Source organism: Gymnoscopelus braueri (genome assembly GCF_963280865.1).
Source record: "Gymnoscopelus braueri genome assembly, chromosome: 7".
Taxonomy (NCBI): Eukaryota; Metazoa; Chordata; class Actinopteri; order Myctophiformes; family Myctophidae; genus Gymnoscopelus; species Gymnoscopelus braueri.
This window is the reverse complement of record NC_137608.1, coordinates 38,547,561-38,562,152: the sequence shown is the minus strand read 5'-3', so window position 1 is coordinate 38,562,152 and position 14,592 is coordinate 38,547,561. Positions and strand designations below refer to the sequence as shown.

The 14,592-nt window shown below is 40.7% G+C and overlaps 1 protein-coding gene across 1 annotated transcript; it reads left to right on the top strand.

Moving 5' to 3' along the window:
• Window positions 1-6,929: 6,929 nt before the first annotated feature.
• On the top strand, window positions 6,930-13,026 carry vsig8b (V-set and immunoglobulin domain containing 8b). The gene is made up of 8 exons (XM_080432231.1): window positions 6,930-7,047; window positions 7,652-7,731; window positions 9,614-9,783; window positions 10,027-10,228; window positions 10,544-10,696; window positions 10,839-10,961; window positions 11,455-11,593; window positions 12,654-13,026. Exons 2-8 carry the CDS (start codon window positions 7,659-7,661, stop codon window positions 12,901-12,903), a joined length of 1,110 nt encoding a protein of 369 aa, XP_080288357.1. The 5' UTR covers window positions 6,930-7,047; window positions 7,652-7,658; the 3' UTR covers window positions 12,904-13,026.
• The last annotated feature ends 1,566 nt before the right edge of the window (window positions 13,027-14,592 follow it).

Here is a 14,592-nt window from a genome sequence, read left to right as displayed (position 1 = left end):
AGAGAGAGACAGCCAGACAGGGAGAGAGAGAGAGAGAGAGAGAGAGAGAGAGAGAGAGAGAGACAGAGAGAGCAGAGAAGTTATTTATCATAAAGTATCAGTTTCCATCTAACTCAGTGCAAAGCTTAAGGGACCATGCTCTCCATGGACCCTCTGAGCCAGTCTCACTGGGTTTTGCACATGAAGCATAACCTACAGTACTGTATTATGGGGTCCACCGTCTCTGCTCAAATTACTGGAGGCTGTGTGTGTGTGTGTGTGTGTGTGTGTGTGTGTGTGTGTGTGTGTGTGTGTGTGTGTGTGTGTGTGTGTGTGTGTGTGTGTGTGTGTGTGTGTGTGTGTGTGTGTGTGTGTGTGTGTGTGTGTGTGTGTGTGTGCACATGCGTACGTGTGTGCATGCGTGCGTGTGCGTGTGTGCATGTGTGTCTGTGTGTGCATCCATGCATGCATGAATGTGTGCGTGTTTGTGTTGTGAACACAGCACGTGAGTGCATGTGCATTCGTGTGTGTGTGTGTGTGTGTGTGTGTGTGTGTGTGTGTGTGTGTGTGTGTGTGTGTGTGTGTGTGTGTGTGTGTGTGTGTGTGTGTGTGTGTGTGTGTGTGTGTGTGTGTGTGTGGGCGGGCGGGCGGGCGGGCGGGCGTGCGTGCGTGTGTGTGTGTGTGTGTGCATGCGCGTGTGTGTGTGCATGCGTGATTGCGTGTGCATGCGTGATTGCGTATGCATGTGTGTGGGCAGTCTGTGCAGAGGGATTGCATAAGAGAGAAAATACAGTACATGATGAATTCCCTTTTAGTTTCCTATTCTACACAGGATTTCTCATACGGTATTGGCCTTTCACGTTCATCAGGTAGAGCCAATAATCAGCCCGGCCCAGCATCTCTGTGTCAGAGCACCATAACTTTTGCATGCCCTTTAAAATGTGTGAAAATCACTTAGATTTTTCTTGTTCCAAATGACCTCACCTTTCAGTCTTGTGTGATTGAGCAGGAAATGTTTTGTCTGCATTTAGGAGGCGGATGAAGTTTGGCACTCAACCCGGTCAGATGGACTCTCCACTGACGAAATGACACTCAATCATTGTCCGATCCCTGGTGTACATTCAAGGAGAAAGCCATTTACTGGCACAAAAACCATTACTTGTGTCCTTTGTCATTATTTCATTTAGAAGCCAAGCTCAGTCTGCAAAGACAATAGCAGTGGTGGAGTTGACTGTTAATATGTTTTTGTTTCTACCGCAGAATTCAAGCTATTTTATGAGACACTTTGTTTGTCATTGTAGGCATAGAACAAAAGTATGTTTGGTACCTCTAGTGGAAAAAATAAGTACACTACACATGTAGAGTGACAGTATGTTATCCTAGGGGTCAATGTTAAGCCATAAATGGATACACATGTATGATACATGTATGTAAGTCTATCAAGGATATTATGTTAGGCTTTATGTTACCATAAAAGGACATACTGTATCTGTCTTTGTCTCCCCTTTGGAGGGGATACAAAAAACTTACTGTAAGGAGGAGAGTTTGCCTTTTTTGTCGGCTGGATGCTCAACATGAGCCACCAGCGGTGGTTTCTCAGCACTAACAGAAGAAAAGCTGTCCACAGTCATAGGCCTCTGAACTCCCTGATACCTCGCCTACAGACACAGGACAAGACGGCTAGAGTGCCACTGAGTACACAGTAGCATTAGCACTGTGCATGTCCATCAAGGACATGGGCGGAAGTGGCTCAGGAGGTAGAGCGGCCGCTTGGGAAATGTAAGGTTCCCAGTTCGATCCAGCTCCCCCAGAGTTAGTGACGAAGTGTCCTTGAGCAAGACACTGAACCCCTAATTGCTCCCGATGAGCAGGTTGGTGCCTTGCATGGTTTCCTCCGCTAGTAAGTAATGCACATTGTGAAGACATTGTTACTATAATAGGATATACTATATCTGTCTTTGTCTACCTTTTTAAAGGGGTGCAAAACCTACTGTTAAACCCGGATTAATACTTGCCAAAAAATAGCTGGCGGCGGGAATCTGCTGAGTTCTTCCTGCCCGCTTGGCCCAGCTCCACCTGCCCAGCAGGAAGTACCTGGCCATCATCCTGGACTCGTGCTGCTTCCTGTTCTGCGTGTGTTCTACAAGCTCACAACGTGTTGCATCTGCGACACATTAGGTCTGTTATAGCGCCACCAGCAGGTCTAAATTATAATTATTATTATTAGTGTTAGTAGTAGTAGTAGTAGTATTAACTATTATTGCTATTATTAAGCATTGTAATAATATTTGCAAGGTTTATTTACACATAAATAAAGAGAATAAAGAATAAATATGAATTTAAATGTACTTAGGAGGTAATAGTTAGCCTGGTAAACCATCCCCCTTCCGGAAATCTCATTATCCGGAGGGAGGGGTTTACCAGGCTAGGTAATAGTAGCAAATCTAATTTAGTTGGAACAAGTCTGGAGGTTGCCTGGTTCAATTGAGCAGAACCGGCTCAAATACAATTTGTTTCAAACAATGTAGAAACAATGCGTTGAGGGCAAAGGTAAATCTTTGAAATCTAAATGTCTTTCATGGACAGCCTGTTAGGGAGACAAGGTGAAAGGATGAGTACAAGGACATTGAATATTTTGTTTTTGCCAGTACTAAAAAAAGACACCAGCAGAGGTTCAGTTCACATGTTTCATCTTCCCTTACCAAGTCTGCAAACAGGCTGGAAAGCTATTTAAAAATATGTTTCCAGAAATAGGAAAAACAAAACAATATTCTTTCTTATCAAATAAAACAGCACTGGAGCCTGAATCCCTATGTGATCTTTGCAGATATAGTTACACCGCTAGCCAACTTTATTGCCTCCAGCTACCAGCCCAACCAATGCCCCAGCTATACTGCTCCTCAGCGACTGTCCATAGAGTGTAATTTAATGTTCCGAAATTAATACAAACGTATATACATACATACATACTCCTAGGCCTACTGCTACTACTACTACTACTAGTAATAATAATGGTATTAATATTGTTGTTGTTGCTATTATTATATTGCAGAGACTATTGTGTTATATGGGAGGACAGTTGTGACAGTGGTCATTATTTACTTTTCAGGTCATGACAAGGCATCGCAGGTTTCTACAACAGAGGAAACAGAGCTGAGTCAGCTTCCTATTGTCAGCCGCTCAGCCTCCCTGATATCAGCCGCTCAACCTCCCTATAGCTGGGTTGTCTGCTGCTTGCAAGTGTGTGAATTCAACAAATAAAGACATATTATCTCTTGTGAGCCTCTTATAGAATTACCCCACAGCAATAGAGAACAAGAGAATACAATAATAATAATAATAATAAAAACAAGACAAATATCATGAGGCATTGTTCTCTATCTATAGGCTATATAATAAATAAAGGCACATGGAGGAGCAGCTTATTGTCTAAACACCACTCAACCAGATGTTGGACTTCCTCTCTGTAATGTGTCTCCTCATTGTCGTATATATACTTCCCACTATTGTTGTTGTCAGTAAACTTCACCTAGTGTTAGAGGAGTTATCACTCTAGTTTAGTGTTTCTTTCCTTTTCTTTCCTTTTCCTCTCAATTCCTTGCCAACCCTACTGCTAGACTACATTATACTGTGTAGCATTGGGAATAATAGCAATATACAGGAAATGGTATTATACAGCTGAGCTGATGATCCCCGTTCAATCTGGTGTCCATACCTTTATATCATGTTTAATAAGACTGGCATTAGAAAATGAAAGGCTTATGGATGACCAAATACATTTTTCCTGCTGTGCACCGCATCATCTCAGCAAGGTCGGTACTGTGCTCTGCTTGAGGTTGACTGTTAAGATGTGGCCTTTCTGAGATAGGGTCCTTAACCGAGATGAGGAATCATGAAGATTGGAGAGAATCCTTAGCATTTGCCTCTCCATAATGTATTCTGCAGCACGGCACACAAATAGCGTGCAGTGTGTGGAGGATAAGAAAAGTGACATATTCATACATGCTTCATTGTTCAGCGAAAGAACAGACAGTGATTGACAGCCGACAATGCAACACAATGCCGCAGCCATTACAGGAGTTTGTAACACCGCCAGTGCTTTTTACGTATGACACCTAAGTGATCTGTGAATAATGACCAATTGATTTAAAGGGGGGCCAAAATCAATTTACTGTCAGAGTGGCCATTTCGTTGTAAAGATTCAATGAGGTATGTATATATACTGTACCGCAGGAGTGGCTGTGTGCCGCATTCTGCTCACGCAACCCTCTCCGAGGAGGTTGAGCCTCTCTTTGCCAGGAGCTCCTTCCTTGTCCCAGTGCGCGCTCCGCCTTAAAAAGACAAATATACGTGCCTAACTGGCTCCCTGACATTGACACACCGTGACTCACTCTGCCGTGCTATTTCAGTATGGCTGTTGGCAAGCCCATGCTTCTCCGTAGCCTCTCCCTTTCTCTGCTTTGGGTCATTTGTCGGCCTCCCCCTGCAAGGCTGTTTACTTGTAATTTGGACATCTGTCAAGGTGGTTTGTTTGCTACCCTGTGGTGTGATTAGGGCCAACTTTGCCAAATCTAGGAAGATAGATGGGGGTTATCTCAAACCTTGGCCGTAAGACAGAGCCAGATTTGGCTTCCTGTCATCTACTAAGCTTGGTAGGACGATTAGTGGAAAAAGGAAGCAAGTGTCCAAATGGAGAATGTTGAAATTAAGGCTTGCCATAATATCAGATTTATTTCAATGGCAACATTTATTTTTCTGTTTTTCTATTTTTCGAATAGCACTTTTTCATAGCGGTCCTCTGATATGGTGCCCCAGTCACAAACGTTTTGTTGCCACAAGCTCAATCAGCTTTACACCAGTGGGGGAGAGAGGGGCAATTAACCACATAGCCGGTATTGTATGATGCTGTACTGTCTCCTAGGCTTATGGGTATATTCATGTCTATTCTTAAGGAATGTTATGTCTACTGTAGTGCATACAACCATATGCAGTCATTAATGCAGGCTCCTTATTCACAAGGAACAGGAATGAAAAGGTTCTTTTACAAGGAGGGTGAGAGAATGCACCGGGAAGGTTGTGGTGGTAATTTCAAATTTGCATTCTTATCATGATTCATCTTGGGTGGTCCTAATTTGTTCATCTTCTCGCCTTAATGGATGTTATTGGCAGGACTGCATTAACCCGGCACTACAGGCTGCTAATGTCAATGTCATGTATCATGTGACCGGGTGCATATACACTCAACGTGACGATCAATACAAAATTAGGCCTATACCATGGTATGTTCAGCCCTGTCCAACTTTTGCTAATTCGTAGATTAACCTCGCTATATTTTTCCCACCTAGCTGCTATGAAGCATTATTATCTCCGCCAGGCTGGAGATTATGTTTCCGCCCCTGTCCGTCCATGTGTCTGTTTGTCTGTCTGTGTCCGTCTGTGGACAGCTAATCTCCGGCACAGCTAGACAGGCGATCAGTGTAAAACTGTTGATGTTATGTATTGTGTTATTTCTTTTATACTATGTTGATGAACTGAATGCGCAAGACCACGATGGAAACAAGTCCCCAGGACTTTTTGGTGTTATCCTTTTAGCCTTAATGTCTGACTGCACCTTGTGCTGTTTACATTTCTGACTAATAAAGTATTCAATCAATCAATCAATCAATCAATCTATCCATGCACACAGGCTTCATGTTTTGGTCCATAACTCTTAATCGTAGGTCATATACAGTCATACAGCTCATGACACAACTCCAAAAATTCACACAAATCAGTACATCTCTGGAGTCATATGATCAAGATGTATCAGTCACATTTTCCATATTCCATTCCAATTGGCTACGATTGACTTCTAAAGTTTGCCGGCCTTGGGTAGCCAACCCGGCCTGGCGGAGGTCTGTGCTCAGAGGAGCGCACATAGTATTTATTTTTTATTTGGGACACAGAAATAACCCTTCTGGAATTGAAAAACAAGCCAAATAAATCTAATCTCTCCATTTTGGTAAATGATTCAAAGCTGATAAGAAAGTGTGGACTTTGGATCAAACTGCACTAACTCAAGCAACACCCCAATAGCTTTCCTATTCTGCCTAATGATCCGGTCACTGTGTTTCCTGTGCTCTATCCATTGTCGTGGTCACAGTGCCACTGTGTTTTGTCAGATAAGTTCAAAAGCGACATGTTTTATTGTTCAACTCTACAGTGCTTTCATGAGGTAAGTGGTGCATTGTCATGTGAGTGCCAAAGGGCGTGGCAGGCTGCCAGTGCTGGGGGGAATGTATTACGAAACCATTGTCCTTTTCACCCTGAGAGAAGTTAAATAATCTCAAAAGTGTATAGTTTGTCAAACTATGACAGTTTTGAGAAATCTGATTTTAACAACATCCAGGGGGCCAGGGCACAGAACAACTTGCTGACATCAAACGTGTGCAGAGTTAAGGTGGGATACTAGACTAGAAGTGAAAAACACAGCCTTTGTTCTTGTTCTGCAAAATGGCTCGTATTTGACAGGTTTCTTTTTGCCCACTCTTGTTGCCAATATAGTGTTGATGTTCTACTAAATACATGTTAATATACTATGAATATTGTATGTAAGTAAACAAATTGTACCATGTGGTTGGACTGTTCCCAACATTAGCAGGTAATCATTAATTTCACAATCAACTACAGTATTTACTGTAGGAGGGAAGACTATAGACTGTAAACAAACTTTATTTTTTCTTGCTTAAAGAACACATTCTTTCTCATTAAGGGCATTTCTAAACATGGATTATTCAGTAACTGCAAAATAACTATATATTAACTATATATTATAACATATTTAAAATCACTATCATTTCTGTAGAAAAAAAACAAGTTGGAAAAGTAAACAGTTATGTGGACTGTTTGAAATACACCCAGCTTCAGCAGTGGCCAATAGGCTACCACTGTGGACAGATGGGTGTGGCTGACTCTTATCTCACCTGCTGGGTTTCAGCTGAGAGCAAAATAGGAAGTAGAAACTAAGCTGTGAAGAACATTTCAGTTCTCTGTGCCTTCATCTTGGTTGGATTATTTTTCCACTGAAAGGTATGTTTGCGTCATTATTCATTTTATTTTGAATCCATAATTCTCTACTGCTGAACAGAACTCCATTTAGTGTTCTTGGTGATATACTGTACTGCTGTCTAGCTATTGGATTTATGTAAAAGTCTCGAATGTGCTGATTAGTTGGCAGAGAAAATGTCTTAAAATTTAAGATGGAATAGATTCCATTGCTTTGAGTAGCTGAATAGGCTGGACTGCAACCTGAGCTGGCCTGCTGTAATCATTATGTACAGGAAGTTTAATATACAAAAGAGAAGTAAAAAACAATAGGACTTTACACACACACAAACACACACAAAGGCTAATTTATTTTGCATATAATCCCCCAAACAGTCTTGTTCTTACTGTTTTGTGAATTAATAGTTAAAATGTTTTGAAATATGGGTTTCAGGCTATATTTTTTTGCCTCAAATTAAAAATAACCAAATAGAAGGCAATACATTCTAACTAATTCTCTCAAGAAGAATCAAATACAATGTAGGGATCAAATATCCGATTTATAAGAGCTGAAATGCCACTTTAAATAAAGTACCAGTCATTTGCTTACATTCTTCTACATTCATTCTGTTATCACATTTACTCCCAGGGTTACAATGGAAAAGTGTTTCAGAAACATGAGATTGCTGTTGGCTGCGCTGTTTCTTCTAACACTTCAGCTGAACACAGGTGAGTCTGGTTTGATAACCAACTGGTATGTTTGTTATGTCCACTCTACTATTTACAGTGCATGTCTTTGTACAGTACTGTATGTAACATGGTCCTAACCATGTCTTCAGGCCTAAGTTAGATGGCCAGTGTGACTTATCTACAGTATACATTAAACACAACAGGTGTTTGCTGTGAATGTTATCAGGATTCAAGTCAGATTTGTCATGCACACAGTAGATTAGCATGTCCAGCATTATTGACGTGACTGCCTCGCCAACAAAGTGTAACATATGTTTAACTGAAAACATTGTGACGCGTCAATGTTTTTAACTAGTGATATGTTGTACGTCACAACAAAGCATAAATAAGACTTCTGCGCCTGCCTAAACCAGTGCCATGGACTACATCACAGATGTCTAATAGACACTGTGCATGATCTGACAGCTTTACTCATTGAATGGACACTTTTTCATTTCCATTGCTTGTTGCAAAGGGTGGAAATGTTAGGTGCACCTGCATATTCTGAATATAGCTTCAGACTGTTCAGAGAATTTTCAGTGAACCATTAGTATATTGTGACAAGCACATCTTGGCTATGTTTTTTTCCCTCCACATTATGTGAATGTACTGTACTGTACATCTTTCTTTAATGACAAATTACCACAGCCGTTCTGTTTAAGTGTGACTGACAGTAATCAACCCTTTCCTCTTTGTCATATCTGCCATAATCATCTTTTCTTAAATTGCCTTTTACAGTTTTCAATCTATTCTAAGTGCTCTTTTATTTCTTTTCAAAAGAAGCATTGTAGTGAATTTGCAAACACATTCCAACCGTACTTAACGAGAAGTGGTTTAAATGGTCAAACTGACAGCAGACTGCCAGTTTGAATCACCAGATATGCTGTGAAAATTGGGACAAAATGTGTGTAATGCTCTCCACTAACTGCTGAGATGCCCTTGAGATCCCACAGGCAGTTGAGCAACTGCTCCATTGCCGGTCCTCAGAGGCCAGTTGAAATTTGTGGCGGTTGTCCTAGAATCATATATTTATATTTTGTGAGAATTAAATGGACTTGTTTGGATTCTGAAGCTTTTCAGTTTAATTACATGTGCATGGCAGAAGAACACCGCAGACGCAGATGCGGTTCTGTCCCCGTCAGTGTGCAGGCAGGATATAAACAGCGATAAGCGAGGCTTGAAGCCCAATTTATACTTTGTCGTATGACTCTGTTGCTCAACGAAAATAACAGATTTTCAGTTGAGAAACGTAAAGCATTGTGTCACATTTTCAGCTGAACAGCTGTACAACGAAGAACCATGCTGAGGTCTTAGACTCTCTCCTTTACATATACAATAAAGATTCATAATTACACTACATTTCATCCTTGGCCTCTTACACTGGTAAAGATGTAATAAGTGTGACGATTATTATTACAATCTTTGAATCTCCACGCTATAGTATAAATAATGTTTTTTGGATGAGGATTATATACCACAGATCTGTTGCCCTAACAGTCGGAGATGTGTGCACAGGTTAGAACCAAAAAGAAAAAACCTATATCATTCTCATTAAAAGTTGGTTTCAATTATTGTTGATCTGTTCAACTTTGGTCATAATTTTACAAAAATACTTGTAATTGATTAACCTCATGAAGAGCCTTAATTTACACATTTTCTCACATAATACGTTGTTTGCTCTTCAGGCTCTATACACTCCAGTATAAAACTTCATTTTGACTTAAGAGTCTAATTAGTTTGCACATCAGTACACCCTCTCTATGTATACATTTATGGATACCGGCCCAGAGCATGAATTTCGTTGAAGGTGAAAAACATGCCACAATGTAAAAGAATCATATGACAGAACATTTATATGTACTATATTCCTCTTATCCCTGAGATCTAACAAGGGCACTGCAGGTGACATCCACAGGCCCCCAGACCATCCAAAGAGCCCAGGGAGATAAGGTTACTCTGGGATGCACCTACACCTTTGCTGCTTCAGACGCTGGAGAGCTTGACATTGAATGGTCCAATGTTAGCCCTGACATGACCCAGAAAGACAAACTGGTAAGTGTTACATTGAAGATCAGAGTAGGCCTACTGTAGGCTCTCAAGAGAAACTGGCCTGGGAGGTTTGGGGAATTGACTAGAGAGTATAATTAACATTTCATACTTTGCATTTCAAACATTCTAGACAAAGGTAAATAATCCTTTTCAGCTAGAGGGTATATTCATATTCTAGTGGAAAAACCTGCTCCCAACGAACTATTTTGTGTTGGTTTGTCACTGAACTGGATCTCCCCATCTCAGATCTTATCGTATACAGGGGGCCAAACGCTGCACTATGGTGACTCCAGCCTGTCAAAAAGGATCAGCTTTGCGGAAGACCCTAAGCTGGGAGATGCCTCCATCATCATCTCTGGTGCATTGGCCTCGGACACGGGCACTTACCAATGCAAAGTCAAGAAAACGCCGGGTGTCGACATGCGAAAAGTCACTCTCGTAGTGATGGGTGAGGATGAATTCATTCAGACACTCCTCCCAGACTGGTTTCTGTTTTGCCTGTTCTGTCCCTCCCTATTGTTCTATGTTTATCAGAGCTGTTGTCATTCACAAGGAATGCTAATGCCCCGGCAGTTTTGCTTCCGCTCCTAATAACCATGCCTCGAACTCCCTGGCCTGTAGTGTTCCTCTTCGTTTAGCAACCACACCCAAGACACTGCCTACTCTCACACATATAAAGATCCCATGATAGGGATAAATATCCCTCTAAGAACCCGGTTTGATCTCTGTTGTTGTTGTTGTTCTTCTTCTTCTCTTGCATTAGTTCCCCCATCAGTGCCAAAGTGCTCGGTTGAAGGTGGTGAGGAGAAGGGAGTCACCGTGTCCCTCCGCTGTAAATCTGCTCTGGGATCCACTCCTCTCAGCTATGTGTGGACGAGAGACAGTGGGGGTGACATCCCACCAACTGCCACTCAAGGTACTGTACAACTCAAGGCCAACTGATAATACAGGAAAAAGTAGGCATACTGTGTAGACTATACTGTGGCTTACGTCGATAACACATTATATATTCCAGTATGTGAAGTGTGACAGTGCTGAATGTTCTCTCTTTCATTTAGACCCACAGACCGGGGTGCTGTTGATAAGGAATCACTCAGAGAGCTATGTGGGGAATTATCTGTGCCATGTGACAAATGCTGTTGGCAAACAGAAGTGCAAATACACGCTGCATGCATACAACCGTAAGTCAATCCGACATCTGTGATGTCACTTCTTTGCTAATTTTACTTCCAAATTCGAAAACTTTTTGAACGCCTTAGGATATCCTCATTAGGATTGGAACTGTCAAACGCATGGGCCTCAGTGATGTGTTAGAAAAGTAGAGCATGTACTGTATATCCACTTTGGTAATCAGGTGCAGGACAAACAAGATAAGCATCAAAAATAATAATGGAGTCCGATTTGCTCCCACTAAGTTTATTGCACTATGGTAAAATCAGCATTTCGATCACTAAAGGATTATCAGATCTGAACTGAAGATTCATACAGTAGGTGATCAAAACGTTGATCTTGCAATGAACCCAGTCGAAGCAAATCCCCCAGTGCTGTATTGCCATCCATCCGCTGTGATATTCGACGTGACAAAGTAAAAATATCGGTTGACATTTAAAAGCCAGTGCAGAGATCGACAGTAAATGAGGACAGCGTCTGAGAGTCATTTCTCCTCTGCTCTAGCTACCAACAAAGCCGGCGTCATAGTGGGTGCGGTGATAGGAGCTCTGTTGTTGCTGCTGCTGCTGCTGCTACTCATCTGGCTCCTGGTTTGCTGCTGTCTTAAGAAACGTTATGTAAAGGAGGTTGGCAATGAGATCAGGTACTTTGTGAAACTTTACACACACACACACACACACACACACACACACACACACACACACATATACATATGTGTGTGTGTATATATATATACACACACACACACACACACACACACACACACACACACACACACACACACACACACACACAGTGTATTATCACCCATTCTTGAGAATTGGACAAAACCTTGTTTTTTTTTATATATTCTTCAATTATGCCGGGAAAATATATTTTAAAAGATCAAAGTGTTGACTATTAAACCATGTAATGGGCCAACCTCCCAGTTTTTTTTAGATGTCAACTCCATAAGATGACATATCTGACGGAGTTGACATCTGACGGAGTCTGACGGAGTTGACAAAATGCTTTTTTTTAAATATTCCACAGCAAGTAGTCGTAGTGAGTTGACAATTTATTTTTCAAAGTTTGTTCCATTAATGCTAATAGAATTGCACTTTTTTGGGGGTTTTGATTTAGGACTGACGGAGTTGACATGTTATGGTTGGGACACACCATAGTAATATTATTTAGTGCATTTATCAAAAAATAAAAGCTTACCAGAGCTTTCGCAGCTTTCCTGCCTTTTCCTCAACGCGGAATTGAGACAGGGGACCATAGAATATAGCGATCTTGGACACAACTTTAAAGGGCAAAAACTTTTACAAAAAAACATATTTAAAAAAAAAGTTGATGGCAAAAGTACATTCTTACACCTATGTTATCAATACACATGTTTTTTTTATTTTATGCTTTTAACAAAAAATAAATACAAATGTTTGAAGTTGTGAATCCTTGTCTTAGACAAGGGTGTTTTCTGGCAAACAAAAAAGAGTGCAAGGAAACTAGACATTGTATAAATCTTATGTAATTCATATACAGTACAGTATATAAATCCTTTAAGAATATATTTTCACCAAACTGTTTTTGAAATTAGTTTGTCCCAATTCTCAAGAATGGGTGTGTGTATATATAGGCCTAAAGTTCTATAAATAACCAACACATGTAGTCAATATATGAGAAAGAGCAGTTTTGAATCCTGTGTGGTGCTCTTTCCTCAGGGAGGACGTCCCAGCCCCAGAGAGCCGGCCCTCCAGCAGAAACTCTAGTTTCCGTTCGGTGTTGGGGTATCGTGCACACAACGGGATGAGCTACAGCTCGGCGAGGAGAGCAGAGCCCAGCAGGACCGAGTCTGGCCGAAGTGCCAACCACACAGATGGGGGCAACGGCACGCCACAGCTAACCAATGGTGACCACATAACTCCTCCCCAGAAATATGAATATGACAGTAAATACGGATACCCTGTGTGAGGACACAGATTATGTAGAGGTATCGAATGTAAAATTGTGTTGTATTGAGAGACTTTTTGCTTTAACCCATTGATACCTGGAACGCATCTGTGTCACTTTAGATGTCTTTGGCTATTCAAAAATAGCAGATATACAAGCTCATAGCGCGGCACCGAGTGCCACGCTACGAGCTTGTAGATCTGCTATTTTTTTTTTTTTTTTTTTAAACTGTTAGGATTTCGATTTTTTTAAAGAATCGCCACAGGTCTTAATGGGTTAAGTACACAAATACATCTTGGAAGGGACATGTAGACCTACTGTATGTGACGAATGGTGCAATGGATTAACTGCAGAGAACGGATGCTAAATGACAGGCTATTAGCTGCCATATCAAGTCTTATTTTGTAAATCCTGTATGTAAAATGTGTATATAGATAATTATCAGGATCTTTGATGCATATTTGTTTTATACGAGGCATAAGCTGAAAGATGTGTATATTACCCTTTTTATCTTTGTACAATAAAAATTCTTTTACACAATTATTTTGAAATATGAAAAATTCCATCTAGCTGTGTTTTCGCTGTACATTAATACTTTATTTTATTGTCTCCTTGAATGTTTTATTTTAGATAATCTGCGTGGATGTAACAAAAAACTAGTCAAAATATGCCATTTAGCCTGGACCGCTGGCGTAGCGGTCCGGGCACCTAGGCTACAATGTAGCCTGACAGCGCGTCGCGGGTTCAAGTCCCGATCCCGATGGCCTTTGCCATATGTCACTCCCAGTCTCTCTCTCTCCCCATTTCCTGTCAGCCTACTGTCCTGTCAATAATAAAGGCATAAAAAGCCCAAAAATAAATCTTAGAAATATATATATATATGCCGTTTACACCTGAGATATGTGATTATTTAATTTGGACCTTGCCTTTGATTGTGACCTTGTAATCATGTCATTCCCACCAAGATTAATAAATCTGCCCATCCATTCCTCCGGTGTAATGTTATCATTTCTGGTAATGATATAATGGCCTACATAAACATTTTATTTTGGCATTACCAAAATAAATCTAGAAAGGTTGTAGCGGTTTGAAATGGTACATTAGGTTTTGGTTGATGGGTTGGCCTGACAATAATAAACTTGAATGAAAATGGCAAATAACAAGGGTGCATGTATCAAGTCATCAACATCTCATGAACCCTTGCAAATGCAGAAGTAAACCAGTCTTTCAATACCATAACCCTTGTATACTCACAGAAAATCACAGTTCACAATAATAAGATAACACACAGTATTTCCGTTTGAGGGGGGTTTTTCTATTGCAAGTCAGAGGGGCAAGGGAATTCAATCAAATTCAGTCAGTTCAAAAAAGAAACCAAAAAAATCAGTTTTCACTTTTAAAAAACACAAAAGAAAATCTGAAAATAGAAAACAAACTCAAAACATCCCTTTTATGTACTCTCCAAAAACAAAATAATAACTCTCCAGAAAAAAAGGTTTCCTCTTCACAAAATAAATGTTTTCTGACCGACCTGTTACCACAGCACTGAACTGGTGTGTAAAATAGTAGCCTGGCATGACCAGACTAATATCACTACGTAGATATTAGTCTGGAATCTCTGTGTGGAACCTGAATTTCCAAGGGGCGAATTAAACAAATGCATCTGGCGATAAACCTTCCCCATATTTGCATACTGGGCCCTGATTGGTG

Excerpts from the sequence above, each read along its gene's own strand:
- vsig8b (XM_080432231.1), top strand. The coding sequence starts at position 7,659 with ATGGAAAAGTGTTTCAGAAACATGAGATTGCTGTTGGCTGCGCTGTTT. Across the intron at positions 10,962-11,454 it reads CACGCTGCATGCATACAACC|CTACCAACAAAGCCGGCGTC; the intron begins GTAAGTCAATCC and ends CCTCTGCTCTAG. Across the intron at positions 11,594-12,653 it reads GAGGTTGGCAATGAGATCAG|GGAGGACGTCCCAGCCCCAG; the intron begins GTACTTTGTGAA and ends CTCTTTCCTCAG.